This window comes from Lepidochelys olivacea (assembly GCF_965140295.1).
Source record: "Lepidochelys olivacea isolate rLepOli2 genome assembly, chromosome: 17".
NCBI lineage: Eukaryota > Metazoa > Chordata > Testudines > Cheloniidae > Lepidochelys > Lepidochelys olivacea.
This window is the reverse complement of record NC_140427.1, coordinates 2,270,361-2,297,383: the sequence shown is the minus strand read 5'-3', so window position 1 is coordinate 2,297,383 and position 27,023 is coordinate 2,270,361. Positions and strand designations below refer to the sequence as shown.

The window sequence follows — 27,023 nt, the reverse complement described above, 5'->3', positions numbered from 1 at the left end:
CTAATGTTGAGCAGTACCATACTATAGGAACAATTCCCATTGAAATTACCAGAATTGCTCTTTTAGTAAGGAATCACACAGAGTAAAGAGGGCAGAATAGTGCCCACAGCAAATTACATATAAAAGAGATAAATAGAGTACATAATTACTTATCAGGGATGTGAAAATTATATTCAATAAGTTTATCATATCATTTATGGCTAACCATTTATTTGTATTTAGATTAATTTTGTTATAATTAGATTTCTCAAAACCTTAAAAAAATATTGTCTAGGTCTTATAGTACTACGGATATTGATTTATGAATAGTATTTACACATTAATATAATTTAATACACAATTGTTTTGTAATTTGAACTACTGCAATTTTATCAATGAACTGTGTGATGTGCCACTGAAGTTGGACTTCTTAGTGCAACTTCTTCCTGTATGTAGATATATATATGTAGGTATGCAATGAGCAATTCAAATAAAGAAAGGCTTTTTGACTGTAACCCAAACACTGCAGCACTAGTCTAGCGCAGTGGTCCCAAAACATTTTTGTTCACACTCTCCTTACCTGGCCTGTGCCCCCCTAGGAGCCATGGTTGGAAGCGGGGCCAAGGTAAGATCCAGGGGCCACGGCCAGGAGCAGAGCTGTGGCCGAGGCTGCAGCTAGATCTGAGGCTAGGGCCAGAGTGGAGCTGGGAGCAGAGCAGGACTGGGTAGCGCTCCCTCCCCACCTGCCGTGGGGACAGGTCTGGGGCCCCAATGTGCCCCTAGGGGGCATGCCCCACAGTTGGGGGACCACTGGTATTCTGCATAGAGCCAGAAAGTGAAACTGATTATTCAGCCTTATGTCATCCAAAGGGTGTAAAAATGAAAAGGCAAAATAAACAAATAGCATAAAATGGGTAAAAGTAAATTAGACTGTCCAAATGGGGAGAATTTAAAAAAAAAAAAAAAACTGTGATAAAACAGTAAGTGATTTTAAAAATCAATTTAATAATGTGACTATCCGTTTAAAAGAATAAATCAGCTATATATGGAACATAGTCAAAATGTAAAACACTGAACCACAGATAATAAGCTCACTGGGACATCAGATATACTGTTAGTAAATAAAATTGCCATATTTTTTTCCAATGCAGTGAAAATTAACGAAATGCATTCTTCCTCTCCTCCAAGCAAGAATCAAGTGGCCAAGTACTCGGTTTTTATTTAACAACCCAGCAATGAAATGAGTTGTGGGCACTAATATCAATATACCCCTTCAGGAAGGGAGGAGAAAGTTTGCAGGGTCTCTGGACTTGCCTTATATGGCTCACAGAATCCACTGATCCTGGCTGCACATTTCTAAGCATGTTGGGAGCTGCACCTTTTCCTTATCACTCTATGTAGGAGACAAGAGATTTTAGGGGTCTTCCCCTACAGCCAGCTGGAGACATGTGTTTACTTAAATTTGCCCTCAATCGAAACAAGAGAAGTGGAGAGCGGCTTACCCATGCTGTATGCTCACGCAAATAGCAGCCTTTGTATTCTATACTGTTAGGATGCTTTATTCTTTGTAGGAACTTGACTTCCTTAATGATATCCTGCCATTTCTGTGGAAAAGAAAAGGAATAGGAAGAAACTTTAAAAAACTGTTACTTAAAAGAAGGGCGAGAGAGAGAAAAAATGACCTAACCAAGATAAACGGGGAATGGGGGTGGGGGGAGATCTGTATCCTCCTCAAAATAGTTGAAGTTTGAAATTCAAAAAAAAGTTATATTAATACCATGACTTACACTGCTCAACTTTGCATAAAGAAAGTATCATATTTTACCATTTTATTTACCCAGAGAATAAAAATGTTAAGGAATTTGATTTTACAGCAAAAATCTCTCAATTAATGTAATATTTTATACACGTACATGCAGAACACAACACCACAACATTTGATATCTGAGCTCTCCTGCGGAGTTCACACTTCATATTCCAAAAATTAAGTTGTCCCTTCTTAGAAAACACAGTTTTCCCAGCCAGTCAAACACACACACCAGGCTGAAGGAGGACAGGATAGCTGCCATTACCCTCTGTCACTGCCAGCTGCCTTAAAGCCAGTCTGGGAGGTGTAAAGACCCAGCCCTGTTAGTAAGTACATTACTTCAGGACAACCTTAATTTGCGACTCACTAACTTTTTGACTATGTTCTTGATATCATTTCTCCTTTATCACTTTCAATCTTTACATATAGCAATTTAAATTACCTTATTTACTGGTCAGTGAAGAGTTTTCAACAAGCAAAAAACCCCAATATAAAACAGAGTTAAGTTCTATGACAATATATTCTTAAAGGGACGCTGCCAATGTAAAGATTACTTTCAGTCTTCAAATTGTCTATCTGATATTGTTAAAAGTAACACCTCACATTACTGTATGTAGTGTTGTTGTAGCTTTGTTGATCCCAGGATATGAGAGAGATAATTGGACCAACTTCTACTGGCGAGAGAAAAAGCTTTCGAGCTTACATAGAGCTCCTCTTCTTCTTGGAAGAGCTCTGTGTAAGGTTGAAAGTTTCTCTCTCTCTCTCTCTCACACCAACAGAAGCTGGGCCAATAAAAGATATTACTCCCTCACCCACTTTGCATCTCACATTACTGTAACTGCATTAAAAAAATTAAAAGCATTAAAAAATTAGGAAAATGTGACTGAAAAATAAAATTGGGCAAGGACACCAAGGGATGAGTTTAGCACCAGAAGATACTTAACTCAGTTTTTTAACTGACTAGATTTCAAGGTCATAGTGTCCCTTTAACATTGACACAAATAAATTATAAAAAACAACAGCTCTGATGTTAGTCAGAAGCAGAAAAATCTTCCTCATATTAAAATCAGAAGGAATTTCTCCGATTTCTTGGGTCTTATCAGCCCTCAGGTCCAATACCTTTTCTAGGACCAATGCAAGATGGAACTGTATACACAAGGCCTAAAATACAAACACAGTTTTACAAAATCCAGCAATATAAAATCCAGGCTCAAAAAGAGTCCTTCACACCATGAACAGAGAGAATACCTATAAGACCAGAAAATATATTTTTTTAGCCTTCTATTTACACGATGACTTTGTACGGTTACACCTCATGCCAACAGTTCCATCTTATCACCTATGCACAGAATTGTCCAACTGTCACTCTATATTCATGTAAAGTTCAAATTGAAAAGAAAAACCATTGTAATTTAATTTAGAAAGTAAAGGTGACCTGCAAAGGGGAAAAAAAATGGGCTCATTCTCTCTTTTGTTCAGACATAAGGATTAAAGGTAGTTTGAAAGTTTTGTCAAAAAAATGTGTTTTCTTGCTTTTCACATCAAAAATTCAGATTTTGTCTATTGTGAAAACCTTGTGGTGAAGGGGAAACTAATTAAACATCAACAAGTGTGGTCAAATACTACAGAAGTGAGGGCCATAAAAGATAGACATAGAAACAGAGACTAAAGGAGACTGAATCCTGAACAACTGAAAGGGGAGTGGGATAGGATCTACCTAATCAGAATCCAGGATTGTTCCTCTGTGTGTCACTCTGGAGCCTAGAATGCCTGTTGAGTCAGCATGAAGCGATGGAAACAGCTACAAGCATGGCTGAGAGTTCTTTTTGCTCAGCATAACACCAGGTTCAATAATCAGTGGATTTAGCAGTCTGTTACCATCCAATTAAGTTCTCAGCCATTTTGAATTAACTAGTTATACCCATTCAATGTACAGCCACATGACAGCAAGTCTCTACACCATTGGTGTCCTTTTGTTTATTTATAAGGAACGTAAAAAGTCCAATCTCTCTGAATGCAGAAGGAACCAAGAATGATAGGAGCATTTTCTTAGCTTACAGCCCCCAAGCCTTTTCAGGAAACACAGGTTCCAAAGTTCGCTCTAGCTTGTTCTAGGGTCACACTGTACTTCCAGGCTCCTGCGTGGCTTTCTTGCCTCTCTCTCTGTTGTCTGTTCTCACACATGCATACCCCTACCCAAAACAATACTCAACCAAAAGCTCCCGAGCATGCAAAACTTCTCCCCCATTTGTCTGAGGTACGGGTTTACACTAAGTTATGAGGGCGAGTTCACATTTTATCTCAATGAGATTTTAACTCAACCCAGAACAAGGTTTCACCAAGGTCACAACATCATGCCAAGCATACTAGACCGTTGTGATATCAGTGGTAACAACCAATCATAACCCCTATTCTACAGGGAAGTTATATGCAACAATTTCATTGGTTGTATGAGAGCAACTGCACAGATGGTGGATAACTTGGCCCAAATGCTACACCTGTGCGACAGCATACACAATAAATCCGCCCAATACACACAGACCTCACAACAGCTGCACAATATACCTGCACAATCCCCCTGTACAGAAATCAGTGCAACTAGCACACACAAAACACCCAAACGTCACTCTGAAACCTAGAGCGTCTGTCGAATCAGCGAGAAGCCATGGAAACAGCTACAAGCCTGGCTGAGAGCTCTTTTTGTTTAGAATATCACCATGTTCAGTCATCATTGGGATTTATGGTCTGTCAATGTCCAATTGTTAAGTTCTCAGCCATTCTGGCTTTTTTTATACACAGGACTTTACGAATTACATCCATGCAACAGTCCTTCCGCTTTAATCAGCTTAATTACAACTTGTTTTGTTAGCTTTTGTAAACACTTACTTACACATTCCTGCTTAACACACTCTTCAGAGAGGGATGTATTTAATGATTCAACCACCCTGTCTCTTCAGCGAAGGAGTGAGGGCTTCAATAGACATTTGGGACTCCTGAGAAGTCCTCTAATACAATTAAAGAAGGCCAGAGTTGACATTACTGATGAATCCAAGGTATAAAAGCAGCATTCCATCCCGCCCCACCCTGAGTGCTGGCTCTGCAGCTCCCACTGGCCAGGAACCGCAGCCAATGGGAGCTGCTGAGGTGGTGCCTGCAGGCAGAGGCAGCATGCAGAACCACCTGGCAGCGCCTCCGCCTATGAGCGGCCGGGACAGGTTGTTGCTTGTGGGGAGCCGTCTGAGGTGAGCACCCCTTGGATCCAGCACTCCAAAACCCTTCCCGCGCCCCAACTCCCTGCCCTGAGCCCCCTCCCACACCCAAACTCCATCCCAGAGCTCACACCCTGCACCCCGAATCCCTCATGGCCGTTCCTCTGCTTAGGAGCACCAGGGACATGTTGCCGCTTCCGGGCAGCCCCGCAGAGCCAGATAAGGAGCCTGCCAGCCCCGCACCAACTGGACTATAAACCGGACTTTCTACGAAGATTAGAAAATGCCGGTTTGTAGAGCTTTCTGGTTGGTACAGAGCCGGATAACAGAGCTTTTACTCTACCTCAACTGGTATTCACCTCATCAGTTCTGCGCTTCCAGAGGCAGCAAAAACAGGGTCAGTCCAGGCAGGTTATTGACTAAACAAGTGTCTGTCTACACATGGAAGTTTTTACCAGTTATACTTGTAGAGTTATATCATTAGAAACCACATATGAACACATTTATTGCAGTATAAGATTGGCTTTTTTGGTTTAGCTTAAACCCCTTTTCAAGTAAAATAAGCTACATTTAAAAAACAAAATGAAGCACATATAAGAATGTGCACATGGAAGGTTATACTAGTATAACTATATTGGTTTAAATTCACACTTCACGTTATACCAGTATAATCCTCCCATGTAGACAAGCCCTAGTAACAAATCAAGAGCACAGCACCACATACTTCAGAGTCCCCTCAATTTAGTTTTGGAACAAAGCATGCTCCTGTTTTAGATGGTCTCTGCCAGAGCCAATGAGAAAATCCCATTAAAAACAAAGGAATGCATAACTGATACTGTAGTGCCTTGAAGAGATTTGCCGTATATAGGCTAGATTACAATCTGAGCAAACCTTCCTTCAAATAATTTTTGTTTAAAGCAAAATAGAAAATGTTTTAACTGACTTTTTTCTTCAAAATAAAGAAACACATCCATTGACAACAATCAGAACCTATTTCTGAAGCATGAACAGTTCACATCATTCATGTGAACAGAATATGTATACTTCATTGTAATTAAAAAGAGCAGGACAAGAAGTAGGTACAAATTATACTTTCATCAGGACACAGGTAAACAAGTTACTGCAGTAACAGAGTAAAAAAAGAAACATAGGAAGTTTGGCTATGAAATCAGGATTCGAGGCTGGTTAGGAGAGACAGGTATCAGAAACTGCTAAAGAATTAAATGAATACTTCAATTCTTCAAAGTACAGGTGGCAAAGTCTAGGTCTGTTCATGGAAACCAAAAGGTTAGGCGCTATTAGGTCAGGTCAGCTAATCCATCCCTTTGCCCTGCTTGAAGGGCAGGAGAACATAGTGTAAGGAACAATCTTTTTCTGACTTTGTTGGGCAACAGCGCTTGTACTACTTCTACAAAACTGTTCCGTAACTGAATAGAATTCACCATCAGGAAGCTTTCCAACCAAGCTAGGCAACTCCAAGCCACGGCTTTTCAAGCTTCCAAATTAGAGCTTCAGAATCACATAAAGTACAAGCTAATGATCTCTGCTAGAGTGTTCTAGAAAGAAAAAAATCTGGGGATGCCATTAAAATATTTTAATATTTAGCCTTATTGATGGCTCTTAAAAGTCTACCTTAAGCACAGCCCAGAGAATCTCCCCACATTTATGCTGCTTTATCATATTTCCTATTATTCTCTCTCTTTTTCATTCTTTCTTTCAAGATCCTCAAAATTATATTGTTCAGCAGAGACCGTTTAGGAAAAGGAAAAATTCTGGCTTGATCTGCTATTATTACATTTTGTAGGCAGGCATCCTTCTGAGTCCATGTCTCTATTGTATTCATTGCTATCATTCCTAGCAAGCCTTTATCTAGCAAGCAACAGGGTGGTTTTTTTAAATGGAATTCAGAATGGAACATTTAAGGCTAAAAAGGCAACTCAGCTTCTTACTAAGTCTGAATGCTGTCGCTCTTGATGCACACTATTTTTTATTTTACCATTTTGCTTACATATTATGCAGTTCCATAAAACATGGCTCTTCCTGGCTGAGTGAAATAAATCCTGCATAACATGCCAGGAGCGGACTAGTTAGAAGCATGTTGAAAATGCTCAAAGAAACTTATTCTGTTTATACAATGCCCCGATTCATCTTAACTATTATATAAAGATTCTCCCTCAGGACAGCTTGGATTAATTCAAGTCAGCATATATCACAGCAATCTGGGTTTAATATACAAGATATTCCACATACCTCATTGGATTGCTTCCCACTATATGACATTTTCTTGATGGCCACCACTTCATTGGTGCGCACATCACGTGCCTGTAACATTAAAACATGAAGTATTAATATCTCGTATCATAAAGAAAATACCCAGTAAAGAAAATAAAAAACACAGAATGATTTCTCATTGGAATAGAAGTACTGAAAAGGCCTTATCCATTTAATAGTTAGCCTGGATATAGAATGTTAAAATAATACATTTCACTAGGGGTGATGAATGTTGGATATATTCAGAAACTGAATTAAATTAAAAAAAAAAATCCAAAAAAAAAAAGAAAAAAGAAAAGAAATCACACTCCTATTTGTGGGACATGATTCTTAACTCATCCCATCTATTGTCAGCATCCATCAGCTCTCTGTAAGTTACTTCTAGACTAAAGAGCATCTCTGTAAATGTGGTTTTTCTGATTTTAAGAAGTAGAATAGATCTCTAAACCAACCTCTGCCCTTCCCCACGGCCCTGCCATAAGTAATCTGAACAAGTGAAATCAAGCCCCACTCTCCCATTCCACTCCAAACAGAAAGGAACATACTGCAATATCACATGGCCAAAATTACTCTGATATTTCTGACATCAGCTGCAAACAGTGGACACCTTTCTGATGCTGCAGGGAGAGGATAAATGTGGAATGTGATACAAAGTAGATCACATAAATGAAGGTGTTTGCCATAAAGAGACATACATTTATTTTCAAATTCTGATTCTTGCATTTCTTGTCCAACATTATTTACAACTTATAAAATCATAGAAATGTAGGGCTGGAGGGAATCTCAAGAGGCTATGTAGTCCAGCCCCCCAAGCTGAGGCAGGACCAAGTAAACCTAGACCATCCTTGACAGGTTTGCCCAACCTATTCTTAAAAACCTCCAATGATGGGGATTCCACAATGTCTCTTGGAAGCCTATTCTAGAACTTAACTATCCTTACAGTTAAAAGTTTTTTTCCTAATATTTAACCTGAATCTCCCTTGCTGCAGATTAAGCCCATTACTTCTTGACCTACCTTCAGTGGATGTGGAGAACAAATTGATCACAATCCTTTTTAAAACAGTCCTTAACACACTTGAAGACTTATCAGGTCCTCCCTCCTCTTCTCTTCTCAACACTAAACAACGTCCAGGTTTTTTTAACCCTTCCTCAAAGGTCCGGGTTTCTGAACCTTTTATCATTTTTGTTGCTCTCCTCTGGAATCTCTCCAATTTGTCCACATCTTTCCTCAAGTGTGGCATCCACAATTGGATAAAGTACTCCAGCTGAGGCATCACCAGTGCTGAGGAGAGCAAGACAATTACTTCCTGTGTATTGCATGTGATACTCCTGTTAATACACCCCAAAATAATATTAGCCTTTTTCACAATTGCATCACATTGTTGACTCATTCAATTCGTGATCCACTATAACTCCCAGATCCTTTTCAGCAGTACTACTGTCTAGCCAGCAATTCCCAGTTTAGTTTTGTGTGTTTGATTTTTCCTTCCTAAGCTTCATACTTGGCTCTTATCTTTAATGAATTGCACCTTGTTGATTTCAGGTCAATTTGTCAAGGTCTTTTTGAATTCGAATCCTTTTCTCTAATTTGTGCTAGCAAACCCTTCTCATCTTGGTGTTATCTTCGTATGTTATAAGCATGCTCTCCACTCCATTATCCAAGTTATTAATGAAAACGGTGAAAAGCACCAGACCCAGGACAAACCCATGCAGGACCTCACTAAATAAATCCTCTCCGTCTGACAGCAAATCGTTAAAATAACTCATCTTTGTAATCATTTTTTTAACCAGTTTGACACCCCTCTTATAGTAATTTCATCTAGATGACGTTTTCCTAGTTTGTTTATAAGAACGTCATATGCAACTATGTCAAAATCCTTACTATACAATCAACACACATCACGTCTACACCTTCCCTGCTCCCTATCCACTAGGTCGGTAAACCTGTCAAAGAAGGAAATGGTGTTGGTTTGGCATGATTTGTTCTTGACAAATCCATGTTGGCTATTTCTTATAATTCTATTATCTTCTAAGTGCTTACAAATTGATTAATAATTTGTTCCAGTATCTTTCCAGATACTGAAGTTAGGTTGACTGGTCCATGAGTCCCAGTTCCTCTTTGTTCCCCTTTTAAAGAGAGGTGCTATATATGCCCTCCTCCTCCTCTGGGACTTCACCAGTCCTCCATGAGTTCTCAAAGATAATTGCTAACAGCGCTGAGATTGCTTCAACTAATCGCTTAAGTACCCCTAGGATGAGTATAGCACAATAAACGTTAATGGCTCTTCATGCTACAGACTGATTTCCTGTTCTCAGAAAATTTACAATCTAAACTAAGACAAGATGACAATATAGGGAGTGGACAATATAATAATGCTGTCAGTGGTAACCCAATGTGTTCTGAAGTAAAGCTATTGTTTTAATTTTCATTACATTTTAGCAGAGGCCCTGAAATACTCAAGGAACAGCACACTCAGCCTCAAAGCAAAGAGGAGAGCACCGTGTTGTTTAGCAGAACAAAATCCCAACCAATCCTCTACTGAAAGTTCCATACATGGCTAAGGAGGCGGGGAACTCCTCAGGGCCTCTCTCTCATGTTTGTTTGACTTGACCACAAAGCCAAAATAACGGTGCATGTCATGAATTTCAATGACACTAGTACTAAAATACTAACTCTACTAGCCATTTCAATGCAGCCTTACAATGAAGGATCTCCAACAATTCAGAAGGTGAAAGTATGAAGAAAGCTAAATTACCTTACCTGCTGCAATTTCAAGCTACAGTTAACAAAAAAATACTCAAGTTAAATTTCAGGTTGCAAAATTAGTAAATCTGACCTTATCACTCAGTGTTGCAATCTATCAAACACAGGCTTCCAGAACTTTCATTACATTCAGGACTCCAGAGTTTGTAAAGGGGTTTCTCAGCCATATTCTGGTACTTTGCCATTCATTGTTGACAGTGAATTCTGAAACCCTCTTACCTCAATGATGAACTTCTGACTAGCTTTTACCATTTTCTTTCTGTAACTGAGGATGCTGCATTTCAGTGTTGAGTCTACATTTCAATCTATTTAAGGTAACTATTAAAAATGCAAAAATTATTTTTTTTACCAGTACAATTTAAACATTGTAACTCCTAGATCTTCTCCAGGGAGAGGAAACTGTTCACAGACCCAACTGTTTCCTCTGCCACAACCATGCCCATTAGTATTAGCTAGGGCCGTAATTTATTAAGCACAAAGCAGATCTTAAGTGAGGGCTGCTGCCAATCCAAAATACAGCAACAAACATGCCCTGCGTTTCTGTTGAAATAAAAGGCAGAAATAAGAAGTAAGATTTAAAGAGCTGTTGTCACCTCATGAAAACTGGGAAAAATACTCAACTGAGAAATAATTCTGCTCATGCAATTTTCTCTATCTTTCTGAGATTTTTATCCACAACAGTACTGAGTTGCTGGAGGTGTGGATTTTAACAGGCCAACATTAATACACTCTGTTTCAGAGGGCGCTTGTATCCCCTATTTGGATTCATTATTTGAAATGAACTACAGGTACCAACACTGACAAGGACGAACCTGCTTTGATATTAGCAAATACCAGCACACCTGATTTTTGAATAAGCGGGGATAGGTGGCTCCTGAAGAGTGCCCTGGAAGCCAAACATCTAGCACTGATCTACTAGAAGAAAAACACTATGACCAGGCAAAAATCTAGAAACCTCTGGATCCCCATCCTTCTTGAGAAAATTCCCTTTGCATCACAATGAAATGAACATCTGCAACAGTCTTTGGCAGCCCAACTATCAATAACAAACTTCAGCCATGGCTGCTTCCTGTGCACCTGATGAAGGCACTGAAGGTATAATTCTGGCCCTACTGTAGTCAACAGTGAAACTCCAATGGAGTTCCACAGGGTCAGGATTTCACCCCTAATCTACAGCATCTCTGGGATTGGGACCTTGGAATATAACAACAAAATTCTATTGTGGTTCCATCAAAGGATCCCAATGCACTTAATTAATATCAACTCAGTCTTGCAACAGACTTGTGAGGGACAGAAGTATCCTTATTTACAAAGTGGGTGGGGGACTGACTTGCCCAAGATCACAGAAGTAATCAGCACCACAGCAAGGAAGAGAACTCAGGGCTCCGGTCTCCCAGCCCTTCACCTTCACCACAAGGCCAGACTCTATCCCAAGGAGGCAAAATTCAAATACGTTTTGTTTTTTAAACTAGCTTTAGTTTTATACTTTATACTCTTGAATTCATCCTGCTACACTCATCTGACGATATTTATTTCCATACCAGCTGCAATTCTGTTGTTGTGCTACTATCTTTCTGTTTGTCCATATTCCTATAGTGCTTGGGTTTACTACCGTTAAACCTTCAACAAACAATTAGGAAACTAATTAAGAACAACACTGCACAGGTTTCATGTAGCAAGAGATACTGGCGGGTTAACAGAGAAAATACCACCCTGAACCTACCATAAAAATACTTCCCTTGCCCCACATACTCCAAAAAACATCTAAAATATTTGGACTATTTGGGTGATTGGCCCGACAGATGACAAATATTCAAGGTAGAACAATTAGACTGGGAGAAAAGAAAATCTTGGGAATATCTGTTGAATAGAGCAATCACCTAGCACACTTATCACAAAGGATTTAAGGTTTATTTGGGTGAGGGAGGAGGGAATCACTGAAATAATCAAATGGGTGAACAGCTACAATAAAAAAGGGCAAAGAAGATACCAGATTATAGCAGCAGAAGGAACGTAGATATAATAAAAAAGAGTCAATATACCCACCTCCTTGCCCTCTCTGGAGCACTCTACCTAGCACTGGTTACTGTATAAAAGAAAGGCTATTCTTGCACTGAAAAGGATGAAGAATTAGGGCAGCAAAGATGAAACTAAAACCAAAAATGTAATAGGAAGCCTTGTAATTACTGGGGTGATAATACCCTGAGGTGAGCCAACAGAGTTCATGAAAATAATGAAAGGAATTGTAGTTAAACTTTATACAATGGTCTAAAACTTGGAGACCAGGATAAAAAGTAGAGGTAATAGACCTATAGAATAAATTATCACAGATGATGATCAAAAGAGTATGAATCTGAGTGAAATCTAGACCTGGTTTTGGACGTGTGAGTGAAGGGGTGGAGTAAGAGATATAATAAAGAAAAGGAAAACAGAATTAAAATACAATTCAAAGGGCAAGATTTTGGGGATGTATGGCTTTTTCCAGTTCCTAAACAGTTCCTAGATGTGTATTATTATTAACATTCCCAGGCCAACCTGTACACAACGAAAGTAGATGGGGGAAAAAAAGTTTCTTTACTAAAAAAACAACCAACCCCCCCAAAAAACAACACCCACCTTAAACACACAAATATTATTGATAAGTTAACATCAATAGTCAATAACTGCCAGAATCTGAATATGAAAAGAAAAGAGAGCCATGAAGGTTAACAAGCCAGAGAGTTAAAGGCACCCAGTTTCTTTGAAGCGTCTTCCCTAGCCTGGAAAAATCCATATGACATTCAAAACAAAGGCTGTATTGTTATGATGCCACCCAATTTATTAGGTGATCATAAAACCCAGGGCTTGTTTGAGATTTCAGGCATGTATGCACATGCATATTGTGTTCAATCCTCAAGAGAAGGCAAGGTATCAAAGTTCCCAAGAATGGAGTAGCTAGACCAATGATACAAGATGCATGCGTGTGACGCAAAATGCATAACAAAGCTGATGCTTTAAGTACAGCAGCTTTGGCAATGTTCCTTTGAAGTTTTAACTACATTTAACTTAACTAGAGAACACTTTAATAGTGTATTATCCAAGAATTGAATATTGCTGATGGAACACAAGATAATTTTTATTTTAGTAAGGAATTTACTGGTTCTGCAAGAAAATCAGAAATGAGACATTCATGCTCTCCCAATCTAACTTCATATACATAATCTTTACCTTAACAAATTTCTCCCCACCCACCAGGTCCATCTCATCTTTCTGGATAGAGCTTTATGTAATATAATGTCTATCTATAAAATAGCTTCAGATATAAAATTTCTTACAAGAGATTTTCCAGAGCAAAAAAGATACTGTAATCACGTCTAGTTTGTGTGTTGAAGCTTAAAATGCAAAACAATAATAGACAGTAACATACCACACATCTTCTACGGGGCATACTCCTTTATTAACAAAAGACACATGATACACTAACGTTTGAGCAGCATCATGCAAAGCTTACCTTTTGTCCTTTAGGAAGACTGTCTAATCTCCTACCTGCAGTGCATCAGAAGTACAATCTGAACACAGTAAGGTAGAAATCCCTCTTTGTAATGAACTTTCTGACAGTAATGTTTAGTGAGAGAGTGTGTAGAGAAGAGAAGGGTTAAAAAGCTTGGGAGGGTGGGTTCTCCACCATTTAAATTCATGGCAGCACTTGTCATGCTGCTTGAAGGGTGCCCTGGTAAAGGGCATTCAACCCTTAAATGATTTTTAACTTGAAACAAATACGGAGTTCACAGAGATATTGATGTGATGAATGCTCTTCTTTTCTTGCTGTTTGAGCACACCTCTACCACATAGCATGCAGGTGACCTCTAACTATGTGCTCGTTTTGGTTAACCATCCCCTATGACATTTCTGTACCATAATAATATGTAGCAAAGTTGAAAACATTTAAAAATTGTGTCAAAAAGTGGGCAGAGGGGAGAAGTGAGTTGATCTAAAATCTATCTCCAGTTTTCTCTGCAGTGAATTTAACGATATTAAGCAATGTTCACCTGTGGCATTTACTTCATTATAAAACATTTGCTCACACGTTCTGTTCCCAGGCAGTGGCAGCTCACAATTTTAAGCAAGGAACAAAATTAAGAAGCTTTTCCTAATTAGTTCATCTGTGCTGCATTAAATTTGTGCTGGAAGGTTCCCAACATGGTCTGCTGCAATTATTAACAATGAATAGGAAGCTCATAAAATACTGACACAAATAGCTCTCTGTAAGAAAACTGACAGGTTTGGCCACACCTGTTATAATTATAAATGAGAAAAGGTTTGCACCGGAAAATGGCTTTTTAATGAAGGTCTCACAGTATGCACTTAGGTTAACAGACAGTAAGTTGCAAATGAAGTAGCTGTTAAGAGGCTAAGAGATATCCCATGTCTCAGTTGTGCTATGTAAGCAGAGAGTAGGCAGGGAAAAATCCTGGTCCCCAAAAGCTCAGGTCAAATAGAAATGTTATATGGACAAGTATTGGGATTCCAGTCTGTTGGATAAGGACAGCAGGGGACGCTGAGGCAAACTGAGTGACACAGTGCGAGAGAAAATGGCTGCGGAGGGGCTGAGTGGCAGATGGAGAAAGAAAACTGAGCTGCACTCAGGGGCAGGGGACGAGAAGGAACTGTATGGAGCAACAGAACTGCACTGCCAGTCAGAAGGGAGGCACTGAAATGAAGAGAAGCTGAGCAGAGCAATAGAGCTGAGTTGCCAGTCATGAAGAGTGGCAGAAATATGGGCCTTGATGATGTCAGCCAGGGGAGACCAAGAAGAAGTGCACTACTGAGCATGCCCAAGACTGAGCCTCAGGTGAACATGTTCCCTGTTAGTGCTGTGATTAGTATATGGGGTCTGGGGAATGGAGAGATGGGATCTGGGCTTTTCAGCTGCAGACAGATAGTTTACTGGCAGTTAACATTGCCAGAAAGGTAAGCAGGAGTTTAACTGGCTAACCAAGGCAGAGTAGCTGTAGTTCGTTTTACTACACACTGTTGCTGATGCAACACACTCTTTGATTTATGATGGAAGCGGTCTCTTTTCAAGTACTTTGCCTTGCAATTGCAAACTTTGCTGCTGCTAGGCCCTGCAATTTTAATGTGCAACTAAATCCCTGACTACTTCTGATCGTTTGTATTACTGTCATGCCTAAGAGCACCAGTCATGGACTCTGACCCAGCTTTTCTTCTTATTAATACGGTGGTAACACCTAAGGACTCTAGCAAGAAACTGAGGCCCCATCGTGCTAGACACTGTACAAACACATAACAAGACCACCAACCCTCACCCAAAGAGCCTACCATAAAAACCTCAATGTTTCAGATGAGTTAATTTTCCTCAATAAGTAGTAAAAAGGCAATATCCAGAGTTAAAAATTAGCCAGCTAATATTCACAAGTAACTGTCTGTTCAAATTACTTACAAAATAAACTGCTCCAAAGCTTCCATGACCAATCTCTCGGAGATCTGTGAAGAGTTTTTCTGGATCTTCTTTAAAGAAGAGCTCTGCAATTTCTGGGTCCTTCAGGCTGCCCGCTCGGCTGGTTGATGGCATCCTGCTGGGCAGTTAGCCGACTGACTATCTGGGTTGAAAGAGCTGCCTCAACCCTTGGTTCATCTGTATGAATGGGGCCTCTTCAGCATGGATTACTGTAAGAAAAACATAACTTATCACTGATTACAAATCTCAGAGCCAGTGCAAAGCAACTCATTACTGAAGTCTACAGATGAGCAGGGTCCAAATTTCTTGTAGACTAAGCATGCCACTCATAACAAGTGATGCTAACACAGGAGTTGCTATACCAGATCAGTCCAACTGCTACGTAAGTCTGGTATCCTGCCTTCAACAGAGACATGCAACTTATCCCTCGATGGAAGGTATATAAAAAATGGGGGTGGGGCGAACACCCCACCTACAATCCACTTAGCCAGTCATGCAGGGATCTAATGGGAAAAAATTCCTTCCAGGAATACAAAAATCGACCAGCTTATGAAGACTTAATTCCCCATGTGATCTTTCATTTGCAGAGATGCAAATGTTAATGGTTATACAATTATCTGCAGTACGTCTCTCAATGACCCCTAGTAATAGTGAATTCTACTGCTTAACTATAGAACCTTCCTTGGTAATAAACTTACTGCCCTTTAGCTTAATTGAATTCAGTATTACCTTCTTTTATTACACCACAGGCTAAAAAGGAGGCACTGATCAACTGTGACTAATTTTCCATACTTCCATCAAATCACCTTGAACACTTCTCCTGCCACCGGTAAATAAGGGCTTGTCTGCCCTTGAAATGCTGCAACTGTACCACTGTAGCGCTTCAGCATAGACACGACTTACACCAGCTGGAGGGGTTCTCCCAGCAGCCTAGATAACCCCCCGAGAGGTGGCAGCTAGGTCAAAAGAAGAATTAGGTCAGTATAACTAGGTCATGCAGGGGTGTGAAAAATCCACACACCTGCATAACACAGCTAAGCCGATCTAACCCCCAGTGTAGACAGCGCTACATCCATGGGAGAACTCTTCTGTCAAGCTAGCTGCCGCCTCTCAATGAGATGAATTACCTACGCCGGTGGGAAAAGCCCTCCCACCGGCGTAGGTAGCATCTTCACTGAAGCTCTACAGCAGTGTAGCTGTACTGTTGTAGCATTTTAAGTGTAAACAAGCCCATACCTTCAGCCTTATCAGTCTCTTCTGATACATAAATTCAAGACCTCTATCTTATATGCCTGCTCTTGATATTTTCTATCACAATCCACATCTTAGAGAGATGGTGACCAAAATCAGAAAGAGTAACATGTGTCTGTCCCTTCAGACAAACTCAAGCATTGATGTTTTCTTTAACTGCTATTAGCACATAACAAAGCTATTTTCATTAAGCCATCTCCAATAGCTTTCCACAGAAGAACCTGAAAGTTCAGATGCCATTAGCATATGTGAAGTGTTTTAAGTGTGCTTTACCTTACATTTATCCAAAATTGATTGGTCATTTTGGACTAAGTCTACACTAGGAAAAAAGCTGTACTTTTAATGTGTTAAAATCCTATTGTAGACAGGGCAATTGCAGTTCTAACATGTTAGGGTTTACATGTACCAGTGAACACAAGTTAAAACAACAACTTGCCTTGTCTACTCTAGGATTTTCACTAACGTTAAAAACACACATTTTCGCCTAGAGAGGACAAAGCCTTGGCATTGGGAGTTTCTCACAATCCTCCATAAAATGTTACCAACCAAAACAACTATATCACTGGCAAATAGCTAACATACTATCCCCTTTCTTCTCCAAATCTTTTTGTTCTGTCTCGTCAAGATTGATACTTCCACATTTTACATTTTGTATGTTAAACCTACAGAAGGTTTTTAACTTCATAGCAGACAAAAACAGTAAATATGAGTTTAAGTGTTATGTTTAAAGGTCATTATCCCTGCACAATTTTCTCCTTTTCTGTCTCTGTACCCCCACCTCTCTTCAAATCTCCAGATCTCTGTTGAATCATTGGTTCCCCGCACCGGAAGAGACTCCTATAGAAATTATAGACAAAAATAATGCTCCTTAGAGTGCTTGTGCATAGCAGTATTTTCCTCTAGCCACTGGCAGCATGTGAAACTGACAAAGACAACTTGATCCTTGTTAGTTTCAAGCAACTGCCAGACCCACTACATGGAAAGCACTATTGTGTGTGAGCACAGCCAAGACATACCTAGTTATCAATGCTGCATGACTCTCCAACTTGTCTAGCTAAGAGGTATTTGGGAGATGGGATGCAAGAAAATCCAGGATTTCCATAATGTACCTCCAAATAGCCAGGATTGTAAACATTTGTAATATAACCATAAATGGGTTTCCATGACAGCCCACTCTCAGCACCCAAGGAACAAAACCACATGCAGATACCACAGTGATGGATTGGGTATAAGAAATTAGATGGAATTATGAACTGTTGTGCAAATATAATTATGAACGTGTTTTAAGTATGTATTTATGCAGGTGCCATTACAACGACACTGGTGTCAACCTATTAATTTCTCTCTTCATTTATATTAAAACATAAGATTAGCACAGGAATTATATATAAAATGTAGCTCAATAAGATGAGTCAAATGTACAGGAATGTCATGCCTACATCTTATCTATCATCACAGAAATGTAGGACTGGGTGGGACCTTGAAAGGTCATCTCGTCCAGTCCCCTGCACTGAGGCAGGACTAAGCATTATCTAATTTTATCTCTTAAGGTTTCACACAGTAGAGAACAAGAATTAGCTGCAATTTAGTAGACACCTGAAATGGACTTCATTTATAACAGATGTGATAGAAAAGCAAAAAGATCAACAATATTACATTTGATCACAGCTCTAAAAAGAACATGACACTAAAAGACAACTGTTTCGCATTTACAGCCTAGAGCCGAACAATAGACAAAAACCATAAGTCAGAGAGGCAAGAGAAAGGAGATGGGGGAAGGGAGTTGATAACCACAGCACACTCAGTATTATTGAAGGAATGTTTCTTGGATCAACTGTAATGATGTCATGTTACATCTTTTAAAAAGCATCAGATTCTTACAAAAAGGACATTGTTGTTCAAAAGCAACTGCTGCAATCCCACAATGCTCTTTCCCTTACATCTGTTAATCAGTGGGGTCTAGGCTTGGACAAACCTGCCAATATGGACAAAAGTCACATGTCCCCTTCATAGTGCATCTGAGAAAGAGAGAGAGAATGAGAACCCTAGATACACAGAGCTGAGAGGGATTACAGGGTTGTCCCCCTCAAACTAGCCACTATTCTCATTCTTGGCATGATTTTTGAGTATGCCTGTGAAATGTCATCAACAGGCAGGGCTTTTTACCAGTGCTGAAACTCCCTCCAGGCTGACAGCTTATACAGAAGTGGTGTGAGACTCCTTCGCTGCCTTACTTCACATAGTAAATGGCAAATTAAAGTGGGTCCAGCAAAAACGTCAGGTCTATTAACCTATTTCAAATACCTTAAAAGAAATTTTCTTCCTTTATTCTCAAAAAGTTTGCCTATCCTGAATCTTGAACATAATTACTACTTTTTATTTAAAGTACATATAATATATATATAAAAATAAACAAAAAAACTCATTTTAGTGCAACAGTTACAAATTTATACATGATGTTATGCCTATCCTTGTGTAAGGTTCAAATGAACAAGCATTGCCAAGACATACTAATGCAATTTCCACCCATTAAATAACTTTACATCTTCTTGCTGTCTTTTGCTTTTTTGTACAATGAAATATTTCTATTTTAAAAAAATTATAACGTTAATTTCCCTTTGTCTTTTTCTGAAGCAGGAAGTCACAACACACATCAAGATTCAGCAAGTTTACCAGTTCAAACACTCTACCCCCCAGGGTGGAGACATTTAAATCAGCAATTTAATTCATGATTTAAACCACCAAGTGGAAAGCCTAAATTTAAATAACTGATTTTAATCAAATTTTCCATTTCTGTTTCAGTCTTTTTCTAAAGAAAGGTGCATTCTCGTTGGTTGATATAATCATTAAAACATGGCAAAGAGTCCTGTGGCACCTTATAGACTAACAGACATATTGGAGCATAAGCTTTTGTGGGTGAATACCCACTTCATCGGATGCATGTAGTGGAAATTTCCAGAGGCAGGTATAAATATGCAAGCAAGAATCAGGCTAGGGATAACGAGGTTAGTTCAATCAGGGAGGATGAGACCCTCTTCTAGCAGTTGAGGTGTGAACACCAAGGGAGGAACATTAAAACATGTTACTTTACAACTAAATAGAGCCTTTACACAAGACTTGGTACAACTGTTTGCTACCTACGAGGTACACTATAACTATATACATTTACTTAAGCAATTATATAGCTTAATATTTTCAGATTCTTATTAATTGTACAATTTCAGTATGTTAAAAAATGGTGAATAAAATATTGCTTATTTCCTAGAGAAATAACTTTTTGCTCATGATTTGTGTCAAGCTGCATTAGGATAGTAATTGGAATTAAACACATAAAACAGTATATAAAATGTATTTTCATTAATCAAAACAAGCCCTTAATACAGTACATGACCTAGAGTGCCATATTTATAAAGCTCAAATTCAAAGGTTAGATGTTTTCCCCTGATTCTGTCTTTACATAGAAAAGCAGCTTTTACCTCAAGGTTTTAGATAGAGGCTCATGGATTCTACATATTTATTTAAAAACGTTTAAAGAGATTAGAACAAGTTTAGGCTGCAACATACTGTATATTAAATTCAGATTTCATTTTAAACAGATTTATTTTTATAAAGAAAAAAATATAATTTAAATAAAATTAGAAAAATCCAATTTAAATAAAAAATAAATATTTTTATCCACCTTGTTACCCCCTTTCTTATAACAAAGATGCTTTAATTTTTGGGAGAGGTGGGAGTCGGAAGGAGGAAAGGAGATTTCAGAGAGAGGGTGGAAAGTGTGTATGCATTATTTTATTAATAATGCAAATATATCATAGTGCAAAATAAGAGATCAAAACTAAATTGCACTGAAAACTGAAGGATTCAATTCTTATGAATTTTGGTACAACAATTGCTATGGTTGTATTCTCTTCATATGAAGTCACTCAAACCTCTCAATACCATTGGTATTTGAAGGCAATTATTCTTATTTTATCTGCTGATTCTGATTTATCTAAATCCTGCTGTGCCCAACATATACCACAGCACTTTAATTTTCAAATTTAGGGTCATGCTGCATGCAATCTACTTTTTGCTCCAGCGCAGCACCTCTGCACTAGAGCAGCTACATTGGTGCATAAAACCCAAATTGTACGGTATGCCTCATTGGTGATCATCCACATCTAAGAAAAGATATTATATAAAATATTAATGACGACTGGAATGTAATTTAATTTGACAATTCCACTCAATCAGAGAGTTACTCCAAAAAGTTGATACAATTAAAAAAAAATTATATTCTAATCAAACCGGAGAAGGATCACGGTAGTATAAATTCTGACCAACTCCTTTTACACATACTAGTCTGCACTGTGTTTATTTTACTGGGTACTAGTAATGTCACTGAAACTGATTACAGGCCAAAATATTTTATCAAATTACTTTCACATGATCAATTAGTAGAAATTGCACGAATACACCCATGAAAGTCCTTGTGTACATAAAATTTTATGCTGCTATAATTATGTTTATTGTATACATACACACCCGTCAGAACCACTGACATCATGAACTTGCAAAATGAGAAAGGGGAAAAAAACCACGTTTGGAAGGCCTGTTCTCTTTTGTGTTTTCTGCCTGCCTGTTACCCATGTCATCCCTTGCTAAAACAAGACCCCACCCCATGACTAAGATCCAGTGGGATACTTAAAGGCAGTACAAACAAAGCTCTGCATCCTCAACTGTCATATGCGAAGTGTAGATTTAAGCCCTGTCTTATGTAGGCCTTACAACAAAGTTTAAGGACTACCGCAGCAGGGCAGTTAAAATTCACTCGTAATGCCTGTATAGACAGAGCACAGTAAATCCATGGTACGCCCACACCTTGAATACTGGGTGTGGTTCCAGTCATCTCACCTCAAAAAAGATATATTAGAATTGTAAAACATACAGAGAAGGGCAATGAAAACAATGAGGAGTATGGAATAGATTCCATGTGAGGAGAGATTAAAAAGTCTGGGACTATTCATCTTAGAAAAGAGATGGCTAAGGAGAGATATGGTAGAGGTCTACAAAATCATAAATGGTATGAAGAAAGTTTAAGTGTTATTTCTCCCTTTACATAACACAAGAACTAGGGTTCACCCAATCAAATTAATAGGCACCAGATTTAAAACAAACATAAGGAAGTACTTCTTCACACAATGCACAGTCAACCTGTGGAACTCATTGCCATGGGATGTTGTGAAGGCCAAAAGTATAACTGAGTTAAAATAAGAATTAGGTAAGTCCATGGAGGATAGGTCCATCCAGGTCTATTCACCAAGATTGTATGGGTTACAATCCCATGATCCATGACCTCCAACTGCCAAAAGCTGGGACTGGATGATAGGGGATGGATCACTTGAAATTGCCCTGTTCTGTTCATTCCATCTGACACAGGCCACTGTCAGAAGACAAGGAAACTGGGCTAGATGGACCATTGGTCTGACCCAGTCTGGCCGTTCTTATCTGACACTACAGTAAAATGCATCTGTGCCACCCACATATCCTGGGTAATTATTTGCAATATCTTCAAAGTATTAAACGTAATAAACACACGTATTGGGAACAGACTATATTTAGAATTCACCGTAGAAGCCTGTTAATTACATTAGCTGAGATTTCCACATATGTACAGTGATCAACTTTCAGAATCTCACCCAGACTAAAGCCAGTGAGAAGCAAAGACCATTAGAATTTATGAGACTGTGCCAAGTATTACTGCATCAAAGGAACAACCTTAGCTCCAGAAGGCTATTCAAAAGGCTATAAAGAGTAAAACTCTCAGATTAGTATGCAGGCTTGTGTGTAAATCAGATTAGTAGAGGTACAATGCAGCACACATTCTCCCATAGATTTAACTTCAAAGAATTAACAAATTCAATTTTAAAAATAGGTATTTGTTAAATTCTGGTGACCATAACTCATACAAGCTGAGGCACACATCAGACTTGTGTGTTGTAAAATAGTTTACCATGCTCTGTCACTTCCCATTTCATTAGGTATCAAACACAGCACACAACATGAGGAAGCTGGACGGACACGATGCCTAATGATGACCGCCGGGATGATCAGCTGAAGATTCCGCCATCACTAAGTTCAAACAAGTCATTTGTGACTTTGGAGTTGGTTTTGGTTTTAGATAAGTTATTGCCACCCTACACACTATAAAATACCCTTAACATGGGCTACGTCTACACTATGAGCCAGGGGTATGATTCCCAGCTTGCACAGACGTACTAGTGCTCACTTTCATCTGAGCTAGCACATTAAAAATTGCAGGGAAGCCACAGTACCACAGGCAGCAGCAGCGACGGCACTGCCGTGCCTTGTCCTACGGTGGCTACCCCACTAATTTTAACGTGCTAGCTGAAACGGGAGATAGCATGAGTACAGCTACCGGAGCTGGGAATCACACCCCTAGCTCATAGCGTAGTCAAAGCCAGAATCAAATCTATGAAAACTGATCTTTAGTGGCAGGTATTGGATGCCTTACCACGGCTAAATATACTGCTCACCGACCACACTTAAAAATGAATTCAAGTCGCTAGTCATTGTCGTTAAAAAAAATTGAGCTATTTCTGCTAACATTAAAAAGTAAACAGTCCAACAAACAAAACAAAAAAACAAAATACACCACATTGGCCTTTGAAACTGCTGCCCACCCACAGCTCCATTTGGAAATTGGTATTTAGGGTTTTTACAGCATCTAATCCACATATAGCGTCAACAATTACTAAAGTAAAAGCATAAAACAGATGAAGAATGAGTTTCATCATACAACTGTCGGAAAAGGGCTTTTGTTTCTTGCATATGGGTCAGTTCCAAGGAGCATATGAAGCAGATAGTAAATTATATTCTCAACGCACGACTCGCATTTCCCTGAATGGTTTCCAGTTGACAGTGAAAATTACCACCACTATCATAAAGACAATAAACTGGAACTACTGAAACCACTGACGTTTTACAAATGTTTCTTTTATTTTCATGTACGCCTGAAGCTAGAGTGAGAAAAAGAATGCTTAAAATACAAACTGATATGTCATAATATCTATCCATTTTAAATTGGAGATTTAAGGCCTGACCCACAAGTATAATTTAAAAAAAAATGAACAAACTAATAATTCCCCTTTCAGTGCTTTATATCTTTTGGCTATTTATTGATAGATTCTGAAAATGAACATACAATGCAGTAGTTACATATATAAAACAGACAAGAAAATTAAGATAAAAGATTTAAATTATAGAATGCAAGTTGCTTTTAGTACATAAGTGTGGAGCAGTCGATGTTTCATTTACTTCTAGAAAGGTACTTGAGAATTCATATTCCTCCATGCTACCACAAAGACACCAACTATTTTAACAGCACAAGCTTTATAACTTATGTCAAACATCTATAGAAGATTTTTCCCAACATGGTGTCTAACCATGTAGCTCAAGCATGTTTCCTTTTTATCAAGGTTGATGCATCAAGGTAGAAATGGTAACATCTACTTACATTACTGATATTAAAAAACCTCAACTCCAATCTTGAAAAGCAAGATCACAACATACGGAAAGAAGAGTCAAACAGCATATCTGCATACAGATAGAAGAGGAAAAATCATAAATGCCTATTTCAAAATTTACTTTCTTCAATTAGTAAGGTTCATACATTTCCCAATTTCCAAGGTTTCCTGATTGACTGCTGCTCTACAGCACATACATGTGACCAATACACATCATCTAGCTATCTAGAGACGAAAGACTGACTTTTCGTTCCTTACAGTTAGAAGATGGAGCACAAATACTGAGGTATATTTCTTGAACTACCTAGTTTCATCTTGAAATGTTTTGTTTTTACTGGTATACAAGCATCCAAGGTATGCCATAGCTTTTCTGATGGGCATGATGGCTTGTAACACAAGAACTGCCATGCTACATCCTGTGATTTATGGGACATGGAGTTGACCTTAGGGAGAAATTCCAGGGTGATCCCAAGAACTATTTTGTCCATAAGAAAAATGCTGAAGTTGTGTTCTATGGGCAGAGTTCCTAATTCTGATACTTGTCTGGTTATAGACTGTTGACATAACCGCTGTAAAAACCCCACTTGACAGAAAGGTAATAAAGAGAAACCTCCCTCAGAAGTTCTAAAGGACGTACCACAATGATATTGAGCACCAATCTGACGTCCCAAGGTGGAGTCCTCCTGTGTAGTTGTTGAAGATGTATGAGTAAGGAGTCCTGAAGAAATTCAGTGCCTGCATATACACATTCTTCCCTCTGCACACTCCCAGCACACTGAGTAGCGTTGATGTGCATACCTTCAATTTCAGTGCCTTTAAACCCACAGTGAAATTGTCCTGAAGGAACTCTAGAACTGTACATGATGTTTTTGCTGATCTTGGTGTAACTCTGCTCTCTAAAGCAGCATTTAAAATTTTACCAAGATAATATATTTACTCAATTGATAAAACTTATCTGGAAATGGAAAGAGTAGAGGTTACCTGGCCAAATAGCCCTCCTCCTTTAGTTGCTCCCTGTCAAATGGCAGGCAGCTGGCTAGTCTGCTGCACTCAGGTTGCACAAAGGGGTCTTTGGGGCAGTCAGGAAATCCTTTTTACGTGGCACACACAACAGTGGTTCTAGTGTCACGTTTACTAGATCCAAAATTCAGGGTCTCTGCAATCAGCGTGATGCCAGCAGAATGAAAGTCCTCTCCTTTCTGACTTTCTGTGCAGTCCAGGGCAGAATCAGGTACAGCAGGAACACATAAAAGCTCTGGATATGTGCCAAAGCACTCCTCAATGTAGGCTCCTGCTCATAAGGTCCATACTTAGCCTGCTTTGACAATCTACTGTTGGGTTGTTTTTCCCTTTGATGTACATTGCCCAGGTGAACAGGTTATTCTCCTTGCTCAGCAATAGTATCTGGCCCGCTCCTTGCATAGCAAGTGACCTGGCTTCCATCTCCATGCTCAATTACATCATGGCACATATGTGGATGTCTGTCATTGAATGTAAGAACATCTTCAGGTCTTGCAGGATGGCTTTCAGTTTTAGGCAGTTAACATAGCGTCTTCTCTTTGTTAGACCATATGCCTTGGTCTATTCCTATGCTGAAGTGTGCTCTGCCACCCCCCAAACCGGGATATGTTACCTTTGTTTTGTCTAGTTCTGAGATTTGGAGATCCTTCCAGCATCTGTTGTTCATCATCCACGACTGATGTGATATGGACACTTCTGAAAGGATCTTGATTGGAAGCGATAAGTCCAGGGGACACAACAGGAGAAAAAAATCTAAAAAGGCACTATGTGGAATTTAGCCCCTGTGGTACTTATGTACAGAAGACATGGGAGGAACTGGATTGGACGTTCTGAAGGAATACTGAAATCACTACATGGATTTTATTAACTTCCGCTTTCACTCCTTAGAAATTAATACTTAGTGTCAAACTGTACCCCACATGAATAACTTTAAATAGCTATGAACTAATGGTTCTCTCAGTTTATCTCAAAGCTATACTGGTACTTCCCTGGTACTTGTATGACTGGTAGGGTGTCCACTGGGGCCTTGCATCTGGATGGGGGCCAGAGCAGAAGGTCATCAAAGAAGATGCAGATAAGAACTGTTTCCTAGTTGAGAGCGGCTAGTAAAACCTCCAAGACCTATATAAACACCCTAGGTAAGGATCTGTACTGGAAATGGTGCCAATTATCAGCAAAACAAATTGCCATGAGATTAGTTTGACCTCAATTGTATGCAAGGTCTTGGAACAAATTTTGAAAGATAAAGTAGTTAAGGACATGGAGGTGAATGGTAATTCAGATAAAATACAACATGGTTTTACAAAAGGTAGATCATGCCAGACCAACCTGATCTCCTTCTTTGAGAAGATAACTGATTTTTTAGACAAAGGAAATTCATCAGGTTTAATCTACCTGGATTTCAATAAGGCATTTGATACAGTTCCATATGGGAAAGTATTAGTTAAATTGGAGAGGACGCCGATTAATGTGAGAAATGAAAGATGGATAAGGAACTGATGAAAGGGGAGACTACAGCGGGTCATAATGAAAAGTGAACTGTCAGGCTGCAGGGAAGTTACTAGTGGAGTTCCTCACGGATCAGTCTTGGGACCAATTTTATTTAACATTTTTATTACTGACTTTGACACAAAAAGTGAGTGCACGCTAATAAACTTTCGCAAAAAGAAAAGGAGTACTTGTGGCACCTTAGAGACTAACCAATTTATTTAAGCATAAGCTTTCAAGAGCTACAGCT

The 27,023-nt window shown here is 39.0% G+C and overlaps 1 protein-coding gene across 3 annotated transcripts in view; it reads right to left on the bottom strand.

Annotated features, from left to right (window-relative positions):
- TAOK1 (TAO kinase 1) overlaps positions 1-27,023 on the bottom strand; it is a 98,934-nt gene that overhangs the window by 39,617 nt on the left and 32,294 nt on the right. Inside the window, exons 2-4 of one of the 3 annotated variants that reach the window (XM_084650757.1) lie at positions 15,471-15,697; positions 7,246-7,317; positions 1,482-1,583 (exon numbers count right to left, since the gene is read on the bottom strand). In XM_084650757.1, the coding sequence (XP_084506883.1) occupies positions 1,482-1,583; positions 7,246-7,317; positions 15,471-15,602 (306 nt within the window). In that variant the 5' untranslated portion in view covers positions 15,603-15,697. Of the gene's footprint in view, positions 1-1,481; positions 1,584-4,672; positions 4,947-7,245; positions 7,318-15,470; positions 15,698-27,023 lie in introns of those variants that run through there. The other 2 variants (XM_084650758.1, XM_084650759.1) reach the window with 2 other exon arrangements.